The 19,010-nt window shown below is 37.4% G+C and overlaps 1 protein-coding gene across 3 annotated transcripts in view; it reads right to left on the minus strand.

Annotated features, from left to right (window-relative positions):
- Nucleotides 1–18,446, minus strand: part of grm1b (glutamate receptor, metabotropic 1b) — a 30,953-nt gene extending 12,507 nt beyond the window's left edge. For 2 of the 3 annotated variants that reach the window (XM_048190495.1, XM_048190497.1), the window contains exons 1-7: nucleotides 17,452–18,446; nucleotides 17,158–17,310; nucleotides 15,817–16,636; nucleotides 13,413–13,662; nucleotides 7,691–7,926; nucleotides 4,115–4,123; nucleotides 1,146–1,392 (exon numbers count right to left, since the gene is read on the minus strand). In XM_048190495.1, coding sequence (XP_048046452.1) covers nucleotides 1,146–1,392; nucleotides 4,115–4,123; nucleotides 7,691–7,926; nucleotides 13,413–13,662; nucleotides 15,817–16,534 — 1,460 coding nt within the window. In that variant the 5' untranslated portion in view covers nucleotides 16,535–16,636; nucleotides 17,158–17,310; nucleotides 17,452–18,446. The remainder of the gene's footprint in view (nucleotides 1–1,145; nucleotides 1,393–4,114; nucleotides 4,124–7,690; nucleotides 7,927–13,412; nucleotides 13,663–15,816; nucleotides 16,637–17,157; nucleotides 17,311–17,451) is intronic. The other variant, XM_048190496.1, reaches the window with a different exon arrangement.
- Nucleotides 18,447–19,010: the final 564 nt, after the last annotated feature.

The raw sequence follows: 19,010 nt of genomic DNA on the forward strand, positions 1-19,010 counted from the left end.
TCTTTACATTGACTTAACATTGAAATCATTCGCGCCAGACGCTCTATTCGCGTTTGGTGTGAACACAGCATTAGTACACGATGTAACTACAGAAGAGTCAAGTTTTAAATAGGAAAAATATTGAAACTCTTTGGTCATTTTTAAGCGAGATGCTAACGGTCTAATCAGATTCAATTAACTATGCTAAGCTATGCTAAAAGTGGTACCGCCAGACCTGGAGATCGGCTGAATGGATTCGAAAACGGTAAAACTCAACTGTTTAACTCTAGGGGAGTTGGAAAATGAGCCTATTTTCAAAAAAAGTGGAGTGTTCCTTTAACATTAAAGGGGACCAATTAAACCCCTTCTCACAAGATGTAATATAAGTCTCTGCTGTCCCCAGAATGTGTCTGTGAAGTTTCAGCTCAAAATACCCCACAGATCATTTATTATACCTTGTCACATTTGCCCCTATTTGTGTGTGAGCAAAAACACACCGTTTTTGTGTGTGTCCCTTTAAATGCAAATGAGCTGCTGCTCCCGGCCCCCTTTCCAGAAGAGGGCGGAGTTTTAACAGCTCACACTTCGGTTGCTCAACAACAACAAATTCCAAAATGAGGATTGTCAGTTAACGGTGTTCAGCCTTACATTGTTCAAACTGGAGTTGGACACTGATGGAGAAACTCATACAACTTTTAGGATGCATCTGGACGTTTCTGAATGGTTAGTGGATAAATTTATGTAGTTGTTGTGGAGTTGATTCAACTCATCGACTAGCATGTGCCGTCATGTTAATCTTTTGTGCAAATTCAGAGTTGAACTGTCAACAGTCCAGCGTAAAATGATTTGCGCAAATATATAACACTTTACCGACTTTCTTCAGCACATTTCTTTCATAATTGAAATTCAACCACAGTGTCCTCAGTGGCTCGGATGCAGAGAGTCTATGGAGACTCTTATGTTCGTTGGTACATCCGATAACAGAACGTTTGTAATGCATTTTTGGCACAGACATTGTATATCTCAAGCTGCTGTGAGTGTTTGCCATTGGACTCATTGGATGCATACTCCACAGTGGTTTAAAAATTAATTAATAGCTATTTTTGTGGTGTTATTCATTTAGTGCATAAAATGTAGCTTTATTTAGGCCAGTAAGTAAGACTGACCTGCCTGGCGAGTCCCCGTTTTCATCAAACCACACATCTTCTCCAGACACGCCAGTAAAGGAGGTCTTGAGGAGAAAGTCCAGCAGTTTGCTGCCATCAATGGGGTCCATCGCCTCACAAATTCCCACGTGACCCGGGCACAAGTACTCATGCATATCATGAAGGCCGTGAGCCATGGCATAGATGGCATTAATGACGAACCCCATCTTACTGTCCTGGACATAGTTGTCCTCAAGGCTTTCATAACCTGCAAGAATCAGCAAACCAAACAGCAATTATTAGAGTACCACTGCGACAACTTGAGTGTCTTAGTCAACATGAAACAACATCTGCAACCCAATTTACTTCCTTATCTAAACAGCTATTTGACTACTGGTTAACATTATCCAACAGCCTACATTGCCTAAGTGATGTTAGCTGAAAAGAAAAGACTTTTTATACAGATAATGAAGACAAATGCTTTTTCTTTGGAATAACGTGCACAGTAAAACCAAAAACGTGCATTAAGAAAGTAAATAGGGTCGATTTTGATTTCATATTGACTACAGTAAATCAATTATAAATACCTGCAAATTCTGCAAAATAATTATTCCACTTTTATCAAAATGGAAACCACTGTTACAAAAAAAAAAAAAACCACTGTAACAGTTGAGCCATATTTTCAGACCCCATTTTATAGAAATGTAATTTTTGAGCACTTGAAAGGGAACGATAGGGTGTCCAAAGACATTATTATTCCAAAGCCACAGGCGACATGACAGTAAGTTCTTTCTATTTCCATTGGACAGTGAATCAAAAGACAGCGGCGTTAAAACAGAAGATCAAAGGAAATGCTTGTTGTCGCCATGGCAAAGCAAACATTTATGTAACCCAACTCAGAATTGAATTATTAATGGACATGATGGTGACATTATTATTAATTGAGCCGGGAAATTAATTATTCATCCGTGTTCTCATTCTTGCCCGTCTCCCTCGTGAATCAGATAAATGTGGCTGACAATTGAAGACAAAAAAATAAATAAAAAAATAAAAAAATAAAAATGTTCGCTGTATTAATTCAAAGGACCTGGCAATGTCAAAGGACACCCTATCGGATCATTATCTGGTGATCTGTAACAAGCCAGCAGGAAGCAGTAACAGGCACCGTAGCTTATAAATATGATGAATTCGAAGATTAAGAACACATTTTCAAAGAAAACTCTCATCATAACATGGCTCTCACATTACATATCTGTAAATTAAAGGGCATTGCAGCAAGCAACGGGCAAAGCTAAAACCTAGGCATGCTTTGCTGTCTTGGTTGATCCCTCATTTTTTAATGGGCACAAACCATAATAAAGCAGTGACACTTTGAGGACAAACTGAAACATTAAATCCATGTTTTATTAATGATAGAGGCAGATTGCGAGAAGGATTTCTCAGTGTTTCTTACGCCCTGGCTCTCTATTAGATCATTTATGTTCAGAAACAACATATTTTCTATGGTATGTCAAAAGTTTGTTTACATGCAAAGAGAAATATTTACGACAGAAGGCCTCAGTAAAGATATGATACTGTGCTATGATATTTTAACCTAAATATCATCTCATTACAGAAGATTTATCATTAAATCTTAACAAAAATCATATCAAAATGATTCCGAAAATCAAATTAAGTTTTTTTTTAAGAACAAAAAAAGGGGAGGAAAAAATTTTGACTTTCTAACTAATTTTTAAATTAAGTAAATAAATAAGAAGTCAGCATATATGGCCCCATTTACCATGTTTCTGTGTAAATTTTCCTGGATGATAATGTGTCAAAACAAAACACCATGCACTAAAACATTTTCCACCACAGTCACAGTATGACATCAATACAGTGTTTTTTTTTATTTTATTTTTTTTTAGTTGTGCATGTTTAGCAAATGCGTGTTATAAGTGGAGCCAAATCTATAGAAATAAGAAGCGTGACCTCTTTATTTCTTCTCTCTGAAGGCTCTAAATTCATATTAGCACAAGCAACTAAAAATGTTTGGAGCTTAAAAAAGTTCCCCAAAGGAACATGCAGCATAGCCAACTGGCATGATAGATCTAGTTAATGTTATTGGGATATAACAGTTCAAACCAAAGTGCCCTTACAGATGCCAATATTTTGGGGATAAAACATCCCAATAACTTCATATATTAGAGGTCAACCGATATACAGTGCTGCTTTGTGACCTTATTGTCAAGGACTGTCTTTTCTACTTAACCTTTACCAAAAATGTAGAAAAAAGACTCGTGTTTTATACAGACACAGAATCATAGAACATAATTTCCTTTAAATTCATATGGTTGTACAATATCAGTCGACCTCTATCTATATTTCTGAAGTGAAGTGTCTCCACGTTAGCTCTTCAGGAAAATATTCACTTACCATCTTGGAGTTCTAGACAAAGAAATAATAACAGAACAGCACACTATGACTATTTCTCTGTTTGATTATTTGTAACAGTTTTCATTTTGCCTTTATGTTCATGTTGCATATAGAGTTAAAATTAGCATTTAGCATCAAAATCATTTGACCTATATGAATGAAAGTTCACCTCTTATCTAAAACAACTAAAAAAGAAAACAAATAAATAAATAAAAAAATGAATGATGTTGCAAAGCAATGCTGTAAATTAATATATATATATATATATGGACAACTAACAAGAAAATTGCATAAAATCAGATCAGATAATAAAGTGAGTGGCATGCTTCCCTGTATTTATACTAGCACTTAAATAAGTCTATTGTATAAAGGTTAAAACAATTAAATATCTATCACACTAAAACATAAAAATATATTGCACTGTGAAACAAGATGTAGCACTGCAAATGCAGAAAAGAAAGTCAGGTGTTATTTTGACAGCATGATTATTGAGTGTTGTCTCAAAATAGTGCTTCAGCTGATGTTAAATATCAACCCAGCCAGATAGAAATGTGGCATAAAAAGAGTTAATTTACCTAGATCACCTTTTTCAGTCAGCAGAGAATGTTACAAAGATACAAAAAGAGCAAAAAACACAACACAAAAATATGCCTTTAAATTAGTATAAACCTAATAATAAAGCATTTTACAGCATTTTCTTCTGTTTTGGAAAATAACAGCTATAGCATGCAAAATGGGTCATTCCTGTTCTGCAGTACCACTGTAACACTGTAACTTTTCTTTACAATCTATATGCTTATGTTGCAATTGTAAGATATAAGAAGATATGTACTCTAGTACTCTTATATGTTTATATGAACTCTAAAACATACTCTGCTCAGACACTTCAATAACTAAAATATTAGCAGCATGGCTAAGATGATGTTAACAGATCTTTAATGATCAGTGAGGGATTGATGAGTAAGCATGTCAACTTATTTATATACAGTAATTACTGTAATTTCATCAAACGGGATGAAATGTTTTTACAAGACAACCAACTATCACCACAAAACATCAACAAAATTAATCAAATCCATTGCTCACACTTACATATGTGTGTCTGTTTTCCTCCCTCTAAAATGATGTCCCATCCTGGAGGATGATTTCAATGGCTTTTGGTAGTAAAAAGGATTTTACAAAAGAAAAAAAGTGATATTGAAGAAATATGGGTACAAAGAGTAAGGCTGTTTAAGAGGGTTAGGTCTGGGTGGTATATTGAGTTTGTGCGATATATATCGATACATTTTAATAAATGATAGACTATAGAATAAGGCAATACCTTTGATATCGATATACAGTAGTTTGATATTATGAGCGCATCTTAAAAATAGTAAATAGCCTAGCGGAGGACACAGAGTGAGCTGCTGCAGGGAAAGTGCATAGTCCAATTTGTCCTAAACATGAGACATGCTAAATTCTTAAGAGCTTTAAAATAACTGGTAAGAAAATAGTTAATTTGTAGCCTATTTAACGTGACATGCCCTGTCCCTGTCAGATGCTCTGACAGATATCTGCGCTGTTTAATGCAGTGTTTTCCTTGTGCATAACTTACATTTTACAGGTACGTATATTCTCCCTATTAATGTTAGAAAGTCATGCAAACATTTCAGTTTTGTGGATGAATTCAGGAGTGGATGAATCCTCACATCCACTCCTGACAGCACTGCACTAAACTTCACAGACTTCAGAGAACGAGCACAGCCACACAAATGCACGCCAAACAGACGGAGTGCAATAGAATAGCACAATAATTCTGAGTAAAAGATACATTTTGATAAATATTTGTTGTTGGACATTAAGGGCCAGATTTACTAACAGCTTGCGCCAGCGCAAATCCACTTTTGGCTTTAAAAAAAAAGCTGTCAGGAATTACTAGAGACACGCACAGTTTGTAAGAGTTTCCTTTCAGATGCCAAATTTATGGGAGGAGAGTATTTAAATGAATCACGCAAGGTGATTTACTAATGTTTGCACTCGTCAATTTACTGGTGTTTGTGCGCGTCGTCAGTAGATCATGCGCAGAACTTTCCACTCCCATTGGTGCTTTTTTGGAATTGTGCTCTCGTGCTAATTTACCCTGTTTAGGGCAAATGTGCCGCATGTAGATTTTTAAACCTACAAGTAAGTGTATTTTCATTATAGAAGTAACTGCAAAGTGACTATGGGGGTAATCAAATATGTAGGCTAATATAATTACTAAGCTCATATGAGTGAATGTAATCATTTACAATTTTAAGTAAGCAGAACTATCAAGTTTTGAGTTTGTAGTACTCAAGCATGTTAATTGTTCCTAACCTGAAGTACTGCATTAGCTAACTCATACATTTTGATAGCAATTAAGATAAAATATTTAGTTCATTAACTTTTTTATTTTGAGTTCTTGCAAATCAAATGAGATATTTACTTCACTGTAAACCCTAAGAAAATACAAAAAAATGCCAACTTGCTAATTTGCTAACATGTAAACAATAGCATGGTGTAGCACTTACTGAATGACAACAACAACTTAAAACATGTAACTTACCTGCTCTCATACCAAGCTGCATGCGCTACTTGTCACCATGATGGTAACTCTCAAAAAACCCTTAAACTCTTCTAAATTAGCATAACAAAACATTAATCACTACTAAATCTCCCACTTAACATTAATCTTGTGCAAAAAACATTATATAACAGTTTATTTTAGCATTTACTCTCCCTTTCGAGTGCCATGGGCAAAGCATGCTGGGAAATAGAAATCCCAGCCCACTTTCAACAAGTTAAACTTAAGTGCGTCGAAATTAAAAGAAATGAGTTCATACAACTAAATACAATGAAATAGTTCAGTTTACTTGAAATATGTCAGTGCTGTGAACACAAAAGAAAAAGAAAGTTCTAAATACTTATAACAGTTAATTTATCTGAACTAATTTGTTCAATTTTAGTTTGTCCTACTCAAACCAATTAATTATTTTGAGCATTAGGGTTTACAGCGCAGTTAACATGTAGGGCCAGATTTACTAACAGCTTGCGTCAGCACAAACCTTCTTTTGGTGTTAAAAAACTACTGTCGGGATTTACCGACACGCTGTGCAAAATTAGCACTAAAAAGATGTGGACTGAGTTGTTTTTGTGGCTGACCTTATTGCATATGCATTTGTAGGAGTTTCCCTTTCAGATGCAAAATTTATGGGAGGACAGTATTTAAATGAATCGCGCAACGCGATTTACTAATGTTTGCGCTAGTCAATTTACTGGTGTTTGTGCCATTATTTAAAGCCCAAAAAAGCATGTCTTAACAAATTTGGGGCGACATGGCTGAAATTGTTGCTGCTAGGAGGAGACAATATTTTCCACTCGTATTAATTTCTTTGGAATGCCAGAGGAAGACGTTATCCGAACATATCGTAGATTGGTCATTATTGACATTATGTAAATTAATGTAAATTACTGTGTTCTTTAATTTGCGCGTCAGCAAAACTTGCACTCTCATGCTAATTTGCCCTGTTTATTTGCGTTCTTGGCTTAAAAAAAAATCATTATTTTTGTTTTTAGATTATGTTGTTACAATGTTAGTACAATGACAACATTTTTTGCACATTATTGTTTTCATAGCTTTCAATATGAACATTGTTCGTACAACAACACTGGGCAGGATGTGAAATAATTTTTTTTTTAAATAAGTACAGAAAAAGAGGACTTTTTTTATTCAAATAGAAAAAAGTAGAAAATCCAGAGATATATATCGTTTATCACCATTCAGCCTGAAAATCCAGAGATAGTATTTTCTGTCCATAAAGGATAAAGAATAATATTGAAAAAACACACTAATTGAATAAAAATTAAAACAATCCCAAGAAGCTTGACAGTTCAATTAGAGAAAGGAAAATATAAAGAAATACCTCAAGTATTTGTATATAAATTGCAGGGTTTTAGTGCATAACATTCACCCAAACAAAGTAGTGAATTCCTTAAAAATTCTTTAATTGTGATACTTTAATAAAATAAAACTTACTCATATTAATTAATTAATATTTTATCTAATATATTAGGTCATCTATGATGGGGACATGAAAATGTACTGCATACTAGGAATGACCCATATACAGCCTCTCTCTCTCTCCTCGTACCTGAGCAGTTCTTCTTATAATTCGTGTTTTCTTGTGGGTGTCCCGGGAGGCGACATTGGAAACGATGCTGCCAGAATTCAGCAAACCAGGGGTTTCTATTGTTGGTGTTGAGCCGTAACTTCAGATAGTACTCATCGAAGGACGTGACCTCCTCCGACTGTAGCTTCATAGTGATGCCACCAGCAGCTTCCTGTTCGTAGCCCTCCACGACCTCATCCCTGTCTGCCCAGCCATCACTGAAGGAAACGGGTCACAAAGTGTCTAATTAGTCACCTAATTACCACCAGCTTCCTTATCAATCTCTCACCTGCAATGCCTAAAAAACACTGACCTACTTTAGCACAGACTCAGCATGCACAATACTTACTCTGTGTTACAAGTTTCATCATTAGAGCATAAGTGATGAGATTATGACTGCCAGCCAATTGATATATTCTTCTCTGAAACAATTCTTTTGCTGCAACATCCAAAGTTAAACAGTGTGCAACTGGCTGTCTCTGCAATGCATAAACTGCTGGCATATCAAAATAGCATGAAAACATTTATATGAACTATATTATAGAAGCAGTAGTCTATATTAGGCCAGCACTGGTCCCAGGTTTTATTAGTCCCAGTCCATTCCTTGAGCTCATAATGAAGGTATCTTTATGTGGTCATGGCATCATCAGCACCATCTGCCTCTCAGCATCTTCCTGGCAGCACGCCAAAAACTGACTATTATTAGTTGACACTTCATATTTCACAGATGACAACAATTTACCATGAGCAGCTGACAAGCGTTGTGTCTTCTCATTGCGATTACAACTTTGTATTACCAAAGAAATGCCATTATCAAATGTTCTTCAACTTCAGGCACTTTTATTTCCCAGGGGTTGATTTTAATTAAAACCAAAAGATTTCAGATTTTTTTTTTTAGGTCAAATTAAATCCGTCTTGGAAAGTTTTTGCCATGTGTGAAAAACTAAATTTTATATACCATTTGAAATGACATGAAAGATGGATTAGACACTCATTTGTGTTATTTTAAGGGTACACTATGTAACTTTTTTGTTCAAAATTAACAAAATTTTGACCCTGATTCACTATGATACGTGTTTATATTTTAGATCTGTCGGGATGGTTTTCGTGGGAAATTGCATACGTCACCCGCCCATGCGTGTCTCGTGGTGTGGCAGTGGCATACACTGAAAAAAAAAGGTAACCTAAAATAATAACATTTAAATTAACTGATTTTATTCAAGTCGAAAATAAGACTTAATATTGCTGAAATCAACCTAAATTCATTAGTTTATACCAACAAAAGTCATTGTATGGTTTTAAATCAAGTAAAAAACAACTCTTTATGGTGACAATTTCAGGTAGCCACTTTTTACAGTTTATATTAGTTGTCACAACGACTGAGAAAGGTTGAAATGGAGCAGCTAAATCTCGAACCTCGAACTGGGAATCATTTGTTTTGAATGAACGCCGAACAGAGGAGAGGTATCAGGGTTGCATCTGTTTTGGACTCTGTTTGTTTTGTCTTTTGTCACATGTCCTCCTTTGTTCCATTTTTCCCACCATTATTTTGCTTCAAGGTATACCTTGACAAAGGCTTTGTGCTGAAACGTTGGTCAATAAAAACTCTCTGCAAGTGAGTGTGCAGTCAAATCTCTCATATCTATTAAGCTCCTTTTGTTTGCCTTGTATATATTCCCTGTGTTCTCCCTCTGTCTCATTGTGAATGTGGTTGTCTCCTGTTTAACTCCTGGTTTCTGTGTATTTCATCATTAAAGTCTGCATTCCTGCAAATCTCCTCATCGTGAGTGTTCCTACACCATGCAACGTTACAGATGAACCGACCACAAAAGGATGATCCCAGCTGAGGATTACCTGGCCTCCCTATGGCAGAATGGACATCCTCTGGAGTGGTACGTGGAGGAATTTTTGGATTATTTCCATCTGGTGAGTTGGAGCGAGTCCTCACTCAAGGCCTAATTTTGGATAAGACTGGATAGTAAATTATATCAGTTCTTGTCTCCTGGTTATTATAATTTGCCTCTAGTCGATTTCATTAATTTCGTCCTTTGGCTATATAAGTCTGATTTCATGGTTTAAGTTAAAGAGGACAATAGCACTTATCCAGTCCTATCCCGAAAGAGTTTAGCCACTCCAACTCATCCCAATCCTGCATTCAAATCCTCCACGTTCCTTAACATTGGGACCATTATGGCCACTCCAGAGTTCACTACAGCCCCAGAGTCCATTCCAGAGCCTTGTCGCAAGATGGCTGCCACTCCAGAGCCTCGTCGCAAGATGCCGCCACTCCCAAGCTTTGTCCTAAGATGGCCGCCACTCCCAAGCTTTGTCCTAAGATGGCCACCGCCACACCTGGGCCCTCAATCAAGATGGCCGCCGCCACGCCTTAGCCCTCAGTCAAGATGGCCGCTGCCATGCCTGAACCCTCAGTCAAGTTGGCCACCTCACTTGTGCCTTTAGGTCTTTTAGTGGAGTATGAGGGAATGTCCTGGAGCCCAGAGATGGTTCCAGCCCCTGAGTCTGCTCCAGTGTCTTCTCCAGCGCCTGAGTTCACTCCAGTACCTTCTCCAGCCCCTGAGTTCGCTCCAGTGTCTTCGCCAGCCCCTGAACCTGCTCCAGTGTGTGCCTCAGCCCGTGACCAGAGTCCAATAATGGCTTCAGCCCGTGACCATCGTCCAGTGATGGCTTCAGCCTCTGACCAGTGTCCAATGATGGCCCCAGAGGCAACTCCCTTTCTCATCCCAAGTCCAGAGGCGACTCCCTTCCTCGTCCCGAGGCGACTCCCTGCCTCGTCGAGAGCCCAGAGATGGCTCCAGTCCCTGAGCGCACTCTAGTCTTTGAGTCAGCTCCAGACTCCGCTCCAGTCCCTGAGTCTGCTGCAGTCCCTGAGCCCCCTCAAGAGTCAGTTCCAGCCCACAAGCCCACTCCAGAGTTCGCTCCAGCCCAGAAACCCGTAGCTCCTCCCAAGGAAATTGTGGGGGGTTATATACCCGTGGCCATAGTGGCCGAACCTGGGGTCTGGAGGTCTGGAGGTCACACCGCCATGGCGCCCCAAACTAAAACGAGACTATGGCGTTGAGCTCATTGATGAGGTGTGTGTTGAAATTGCACTTTGTTTCATTTATCGCTTAAGCATTTCTTAGTTCCCGAACTGCCTGTTCCTCCATGGTCCCCTGAACTCCCTGATCCGCCATGGTGCCCTGAACGGCCAGCTCCGCCCGGTCATCTACACAGCCGGTACCACCCTGGAGGCCTCCTAACCTGCCAGTACCTGCCCTCGACCTCCAGGGTGATAAAATGCCATATGTAGCTCTCTAACAGTGTTCACTGTAAAGCTTTCTATTGTAAAAGGTTATTTCATTATGGTTGTTGTAGCATTGTGTAATTTATTTTCAAGGATATACCGTGTCTATTAATGGGTATAGCAACAGTAAAGTCTTCAGCTAGTCAGCTTAAGATTCTTTCTATCTAAACTGATTATATCTCTTAAGCCTAGTAGAAGTGAATATTTTATGAGCAGCAGGGAAATCATATTCATCAGCACAGTCAAGCAGAGCCAAAGCACAACCAAAACAATGTACTTCTGCAAAATGCATGCAGTTTTTTTTAACCACTAAAAGTTACCAAAAGTTACATAGTGTACCTTAAAAGGGATAGTTCACCCAAAAATAAAGGATTAGTTCACTTTAAAATGAAAATTACCCTATGATTTACTCACCCTCAAGCCATCCTAGGTGTATACAACTTTCTTCTTTCAGGCGAATACAATCGGAATTATATTAATAAACACCCTGACACATCCAAGCTTTATAATGGCAGTGAACAGGGTTCACGAGTTTGGCGCTCAAATAAGTGCATCCATCCGTCATAAACGTACTCCACACGGCTCCGGGGGGGTTAATAAAGGCCTTCTGAAGTGAAGAGATGTGTTTTGTGTAAGAAAAATATCCATATTTAACACGTTATAGAGTAAAATAATTAGCGTCTTTGTGAACTTTTTGAAGCATCAAAGTGGTAGTTCAATAGCTGTCTATGGAGGGACAGAAAGCTCTCAGATTTCATCAAAAAGATCTTCATTTGTGTTCTGAAGATGAATGAAAGTCTTACGGGTTTGGAACGACATAAGGGTGAGTGATTAATGACAGAATTTTCATTTTTGGGTGAACTAACCCTTTAAGTTTAAATTATCTAAAGTAGTCTAAACCACACAGGTGATAAACACATGTCCACATTCAAGCATATTCATTTCCAATAAACAACACTAAAATTCATCATTAGTAACTTAATGCATGTGCCGCAGTCAGATCATCTGTGCACCCAAGCTCTAGCCCACTTCTTGGCTCATTTGAATCAGACATGACCAAATTGTTATTGAGACTCGCTCTAAGTGGTTCACTGAATCAGTTAGCTGTTGACTTGAGTCTTGAAAAGGGCTGTCGTAATGAACTTTCATTATGATCGTACAGGGCAACATTGGGAGAGAAGCTTGTTCTCGCTGCCTTGTAAATTTACTAAATTAGAATTGGTGGTCCATTTATTTGTCCTACATGCATATAAGAGCCTTTATCCTTCAAACATTCACCGTGGCAGAATGAACAAACAATAAGCCCAAATGCATGTAGGACAAATGACCACCAACAATTTTGGAGGGAACATTATGGAGACAACATTAAAATAGTAAAAAATTACATTCATAATTTATTACTTATAAATAACCAAGTTAAAAAAGTAAGAAGTGTTCATGATAAAGTTAAACAAATAAGTGTTAATGATGCGAGTCGTTCGTGTGACTTGTGAACCGATTCAATAAGTTCTTCGTAAGAATCAGTTCAAAAGAATCATTTGCTCACGAATCAGACATTGCTATTGTGTCGACGTGTGTATCTATTTCTTCAGTTCGAAAAAACATGTTTTAATGAAATCTAGTGGAATAAAAAAAATAATTTCTCTCTCTTTGGAATGTAAAGAGGTAAAAAAAGGTTTTCCCAAAATAAAAATGTTCTGATTAAAATAAAGATACCAAAGTGGTTCAGGTGGTGCTCACTGCAGAGCCAAATGATGCTCAGTTCAACTATTCTGAAAACCACTACTTTTTCCTGTGGAATGCAGAGGCTTGACCTTTGACCTAGTTTGTTATATGCCATATGTCTTAAATTATAATTTACTAAATTTAAATGTTTTTGTAATAAGTGTCTCAAATCCATCATTCATCTCAAATACATAACATTAAAAGAGAATAGCTTTAACTTATTCTGTGTAAACATTTTAACTGGTCAAATCAGCCTGGTGCGACTAGTATATCTTTCAGTTAATTACTGAAGTATATGGCTTTGAATTAGCCTCCTTTAAACTGTCTCCTTGACCTAGAATAAAGAAGCCTTGGCCAACTGATGTTCCTCTTTTCACTCCATAGAGACTGCACTGGCATTAAGCTAGAGGTTTGAAATACTTTACACCAACAAGAGAGGGTTGTGCTGAGTAAAAAAAAAAAAAAAATCCCCAAGGGACAGTCATCTATCATTTTAATATCTCATTAATAGAAACCTGCAGCATCAGGATATCATGATAATTTCTAAGCAAAATCTCTCTGATAGATCTGGTGCTTTATGAAACTATCAAGGATTATGCTTTAATTCCTCTAAATTTCCCTCAGTGTCCCTGAAGTGCCACATTTCATTAAATTGAAAACTGAACTTATAGTCACCTGCCAATGAGGAGGAATTCTCCAGCTACACCAAGGCGTCTCATGGCCATGAGGAGACCGCGAACAGTCATACCCTCGCAGAAACAGACCACCACGCGAGCTTTGGGCAGACGTTCTCGCAGTTTCCTCAGCAGCCGGTCGAAGTGTTTCTCCCCAGCATTGCTGTAGATCTTGTCAGAGTGTGCGATACACAGACCCTCTTGAGATGCCAGTTCCTTGAAGGCCTCCATCCCACTCTCGCCATAGTTCCCTGAGGAACGACATTAAAACACAAGAGCATTCGCATTACCTCGATCCAGCTCACCTGAGACTGCAGTGCAAATGCAATTAGATGGATAGCTTAACAGCTTCTTCTAAGGTCTTCAAAGCAGATGAACACTGCAAACTGACTTTAACCTGACTTACATTAAAAGTGTCATGTCCTTCCTTAATAATATTACACACAAAAACAGACCTGTTGAGATTTTAGCACATTTTATTAGCTAAATAGGCAGAGTTGTCTATTAGTTTTCAAAATGCAAGAATTGGCTCTTTCAGTTCAGGATATTGAACTGGGAATGACAAAATTAGAGATGCACCAATACTAAATTTCTCCACTGATACCAGTAGAGGATTATTCATACCAATAGTTTGGGGGTTTTGCCTTTTATACCTTCTTTTAAATTAATGATAATTTCATTAATTTCATATAATTAATGACTAATCATATTTTTATTTATTATATTTTGAAAGAAATGCAGTTCTGTCATAACTCTCGTGTTTGGCATGATAATGAGTAAGACAATGTTGATATGTTTGGTCTTGGTGGAATAGATCTTTTATGCTGCTGCAGAGCAAATATGGGATTTGCTGCTGCCAATACATACACGACACGCTGCTGTGAGCAAGTAAGACATGCTGCTGCTGTACAATATAGTGTACATGAATTACCCGAAGCAGATCTATACAGGTGGAGCTGGGGAAGGTGGAGGGTTTCTGAAAACGCACTGCACTGCTAAGGCAAATGCTACTCATGTATTTAAAGATTGAGCATGTGAGCTCATTGGCTACTGTTAAAGCAGGAATTAATCATGTGTCCTATAGATAATGATGTGATTACGAGCAGTTTGAGTTAAGGACCTATAAGCCTGCGCATCTAGAGTTTCATTTTTGTTAAAAAACTTTATTCTCTCCATTTCAACAATTTGTTTGAGAGTAACCGTATCAGTTTTAAACAAATACATTTCTCAAATTAATATTAACACACATTAACTTAATTCTGAAGATTAAATTAATATTTAACTTTCTGAAATGTCATTAATTCATATAATTACTATTAATTTTGAAAATCAAACTGGTTTCTTAGCACTTTCTTTACACAAAGCATAAATTCAATTTGTTTTCCTGCCCTCTTTTGATTGACAGGATATATCGGCCCTGTTTTTAAACTATCGCAATTAATCTTTTATCAGCCGATACAGATTATTGGCCAATATATCAGTGCATCATCTCTAGACAAAATATGTTTATTTTCTGATTAGCAATTTAGTACAACACAACATCCATATTCACAATTCACAATTCAATTGAAAAAGCATTACTGTTACTTAAAATGTACAATTTCATGTCAACTGGGTGAGTGAAAAGAATTAATGAATGATTAAAAGAATGAAAGAATAAACAAATAAATTAATAAATGAACCAACACACACAACACAAATAGTGAACAAAATAATGAACAACTGACTTGAGTGAATGAATGAAGAATGAACAACTGAAAGAAAAGGAAAAAAACAACAAAAATGAATGAATGAACAAAGTAACAAAATATTGACAAAGAAATAAGCAAATGAACTGAAGACTACAGATGATGACACAAAAATGTATTTCATTGAATGATTTGAGAGCTCAGCTTGTGACCCTGATTGTGCTTTCAAATGCTGTTAAGAAGATTACGGTTACTTTTTAATCACAGATTGGGTCGTATTTGGAATAATGTGTTGTGCTTGACATGAGACCAATATCAATCTCTTGATAATGATATGGTGATTAAAAATGTCTCGTACATTGACAGTTTTGACCCTGCATGGTTGAAGATTCTTTCATTTCATGCAATTTAGATGTTTCTCCTGGACACCAATGATACTAAATGGAAAGCAAATAGAAAATTCCATTTCTTCTCAGAAAGTTTCATAATAGATCTTAAAGTGTTATACCATGCTCTGATTCTGCAATCAAATTCAAAGATTTCTTATGAAATTCCTCCAAAATCAAATGATTTAAGCTACTTTACAACATTCATTTTAGTTCTAAACTCTTGTTGTACACCCAAACATCCAAATTTGTGTTTCTCAGGAGAAGCATCTTGATACTTCAGAACTCCAGTACATACAGCATCCTGAGCTACAGAAGAGCTATAACTCACCCTCAGTGTGAACTGCTGACACATACGTCCAGTTGTAGCGTTTAACAATGTCCAAGAGAGCTCTGGCCTGAAGAGTGTCAGAGGGCACGACCCTAAGGAAGTACTTAAAGAGGGTTTTATCACTCAGATCAATGCTTGTTGCCGAGTACGCAATCTGAGGGATGTTGAACAGTTGCAGCAGGTTCTGAACTTGAATGGCCACTGAGCTGGATCCAGGTCCAATCACACCAGCGATGGGCTTTTTGGTGGCCGGTGGCTGAGCGGAAGGATTTCCCTCAACGCACCACTTCAGCCCGTCTCTTTCATCACGGATGGAAATGAGAGAATCTCTTATGAACTCAATGCTCTGTTCCAAAGCCACTGATGAGTGCCAGCAGGAGTCCCTGATTTCGCAACCCAGAGTGATGTTGGGAAGAAGGTTGGGATCAGCGTTAATTCTATCCAGTGTGTGGAACATCGCTTCCACTCTTTGGATCCCGTACTGTTCCCTGATCTCGCCGCACTTTCTCTCCGAGACCTTCTCTGCCGACGGTTGATGATGGACAGAAAACAGAGCGCCGATGATGATATCGCCATCCATCCTTGCCACAGAGCGGGATACTGCCCTGGGTATCACTGACCTCTGATGAACATCAGCTGATGAGTTGGGACGGGTACAAAACAATAAGACTGAAAGACACAAAATAATGATGATATTTATTCTCAGCATCATCCTCATGGTGTCAGATGTCTTCACTTCAAATCAGCTCCATCTTCCTGGTAAGAGACACAGATATTTGTTGCATTCCAGTCCAGCCATGATCATCCAAAAACAGCTTCCCTGCAGAAAAAAAAGATGAGAATGAATCACTTCATATCATATTTTAGCAGCATCATACAGATGAAATAAACTGTCATGGTTTGTTCTTTTATAATTCATGCCAGTAGATTAAAGTCAGTGAATTGAGTGTGTACTGCGTTCAGCACTATGAACAGCAGCTCACGCTCACAGATGAACTGGAATGTCACTTTGTCGAGAGTGATTCAATCATTCAATCAAGTGAAAGTATATCCTGAAGCTTTGTAGATTAGTTCTGATACAGATATTCAGAACTATACAAATGCACATCATCCTAGATATCTGCCATGGACATTTCTGAATCAAATAGATTTTGAAACAACTAATGGAAAAAAAGAAGTTTTGAACAGGTCAGTTTCCTTAACATTGCACCATTGCACCAATTCAACTAAAATATAATACCTGGTATAAAAGCCGGCATGCAATAATTGCTAACAGGACACTAGTTTAGTGATCTGGCTGATGTATTGTATCTGTGTCATGCATTCAGTGCTCATTCTCACCTGAAATCACAGCACGTGTCGTCACATCTCTCTCCTGAGCTGCTGGAGCACAAACTGAGCCTCCTGTTTTCATCCTCCAACATGAGCGCAGGAACCTCCTCCTTTATCATCACTGCTTGTGAAAGCGGGTCAAACATCAGCCAGACACAAATTCTGAAGAATATGAATGAATTATTATATATTTAATCAAGTATTATATCTGTTTGAGTGTCTAGCTATGATGAAGAAAATTTAAATGAATTTCTATTATGTTTAGTTCAGTAATATTATATGAAAAAAAAAAACAGTACTCACTGCAACATTATCCAGATTCTACCTCCAAATAACTCCACAAAACACTTTCAAAAAGAAACTCGGCCTATAAAATGCAGATACATTCGGAAATGCACAGATGTAACAACTGATATTAAGGTTAAGGAGACACTAATGACAAAGAACAGGAGAAGACACATCACATATCACAATGTACAGAATTTCAGACAATACGATAAGTGGGTGAGAGAGTCCTCTTGTGGTGAGATGAATATACTGTTCTGGATGTCACACTCATTTGACCTTGAAATATCAAACCCAGTTAAGTCACCTTTATTTATATAGCACGTTTTACAATACAGTGTTTCAAAGCTGATTTACAGTGATAACAGGGAAATAATGCAGCAAAGTTTGTTTTGGCTGTACAGCAGCTCTGGGGAAAACAGTGATGTCATCGTCCAGCTCAGTTCAGTACTCATACAAAGGTGTCAGTGCAGGCAGAGCAGTAACATTATTAATGAGGCACATGTGCACATGGTATTTACAAGCACAGACTCACAAATGCAGAAATGGGAATTAAGAAGTTCCGAGTCAAACTAGATTGCAAAACAACACATTTTATCCCTCTCAAATTATCACTGAACAACTGCATTACATATTATAGCATTTAGCCCACTAAAGATTAACACAGTTAAACCCAAGGACAATTTACTGAAAATAAACAAAAGACATAGATTTGATTATGACTGTAACCTGAGTGGCAGGAACATGAGACTCACCAAACAGCAAATACAGAGAACAAAGCATGATTAAAGACTATATGCATTGACGTCACTTTCCCGCCGAAAGCGTGCTCCCTCAGCTGGATTGAGTGGCAAAAGAACCTCCTGCGTGACTTGATTTAATAGAGGAAACTGCAAAAACGCGAGTAAAACTAACAAATTACACTAAAGTTGGAATTAAATGTGTTCCTTACATCTTGTCAAATAAACCTAATCCATGGATACTGACATGCAGCCAGGAGTCGTGTTTCCTGACATTTATATGTGCCTGATTTCAACGCCGGGTAAATACATAAAGCAAATCTGCCTGTGAATATTTTATATAGGCCTAACTATATAGGTAGGTTTAAATCCACGTAATCACTTATATCAATGTTATATCGTCATATTGTCCAGCCTTAAAACATATATAGTTTTAGTTTTTGTCAGTGTTGTTTATTTAAAAACACCCAATTATGCAGAATATAACATGGAAAATATTGTCTGGGTGTCTGCGGTCTGGGGTGACGGGATGGGGGGCTTCTATGATATTAGACTGCGTAGCCTGTAATAAAAGATAATGAATTTAAAACCTGAACCAAACATATTTTTATTCAAAGATCAACAGTCTGTCATTAGTCTTTAGTCTGCCACAAAAAAACAACATTAAAATCATGAACTCAAATGTCATTGTGAAAAGAACAAAAACAATGAATGTTGTAAGTAACAGTGCGTAAATCAGACCTTTCTGTATAGCCTAACGCTAATAAGCTTAAACGAAAATAACGAAATAATTGGGCAGCGAAGTATTTTTTGTACACAGTGCAGCGAACAATCAAT

This window comes from Megalobrama amblycephala, linkage group LG5 (assembly GCF_018812025.1).
Source record: "Megalobrama amblycephala isolate DHTTF-2021 linkage group LG5, ASM1881202v1, whole genome shotgun sequence".
NCBI lineage: Eukaryota > Metazoa > Chordata > Actinopteri > Cypriniformes > Xenocyprididae > Megalobrama > Megalobrama amblycephala.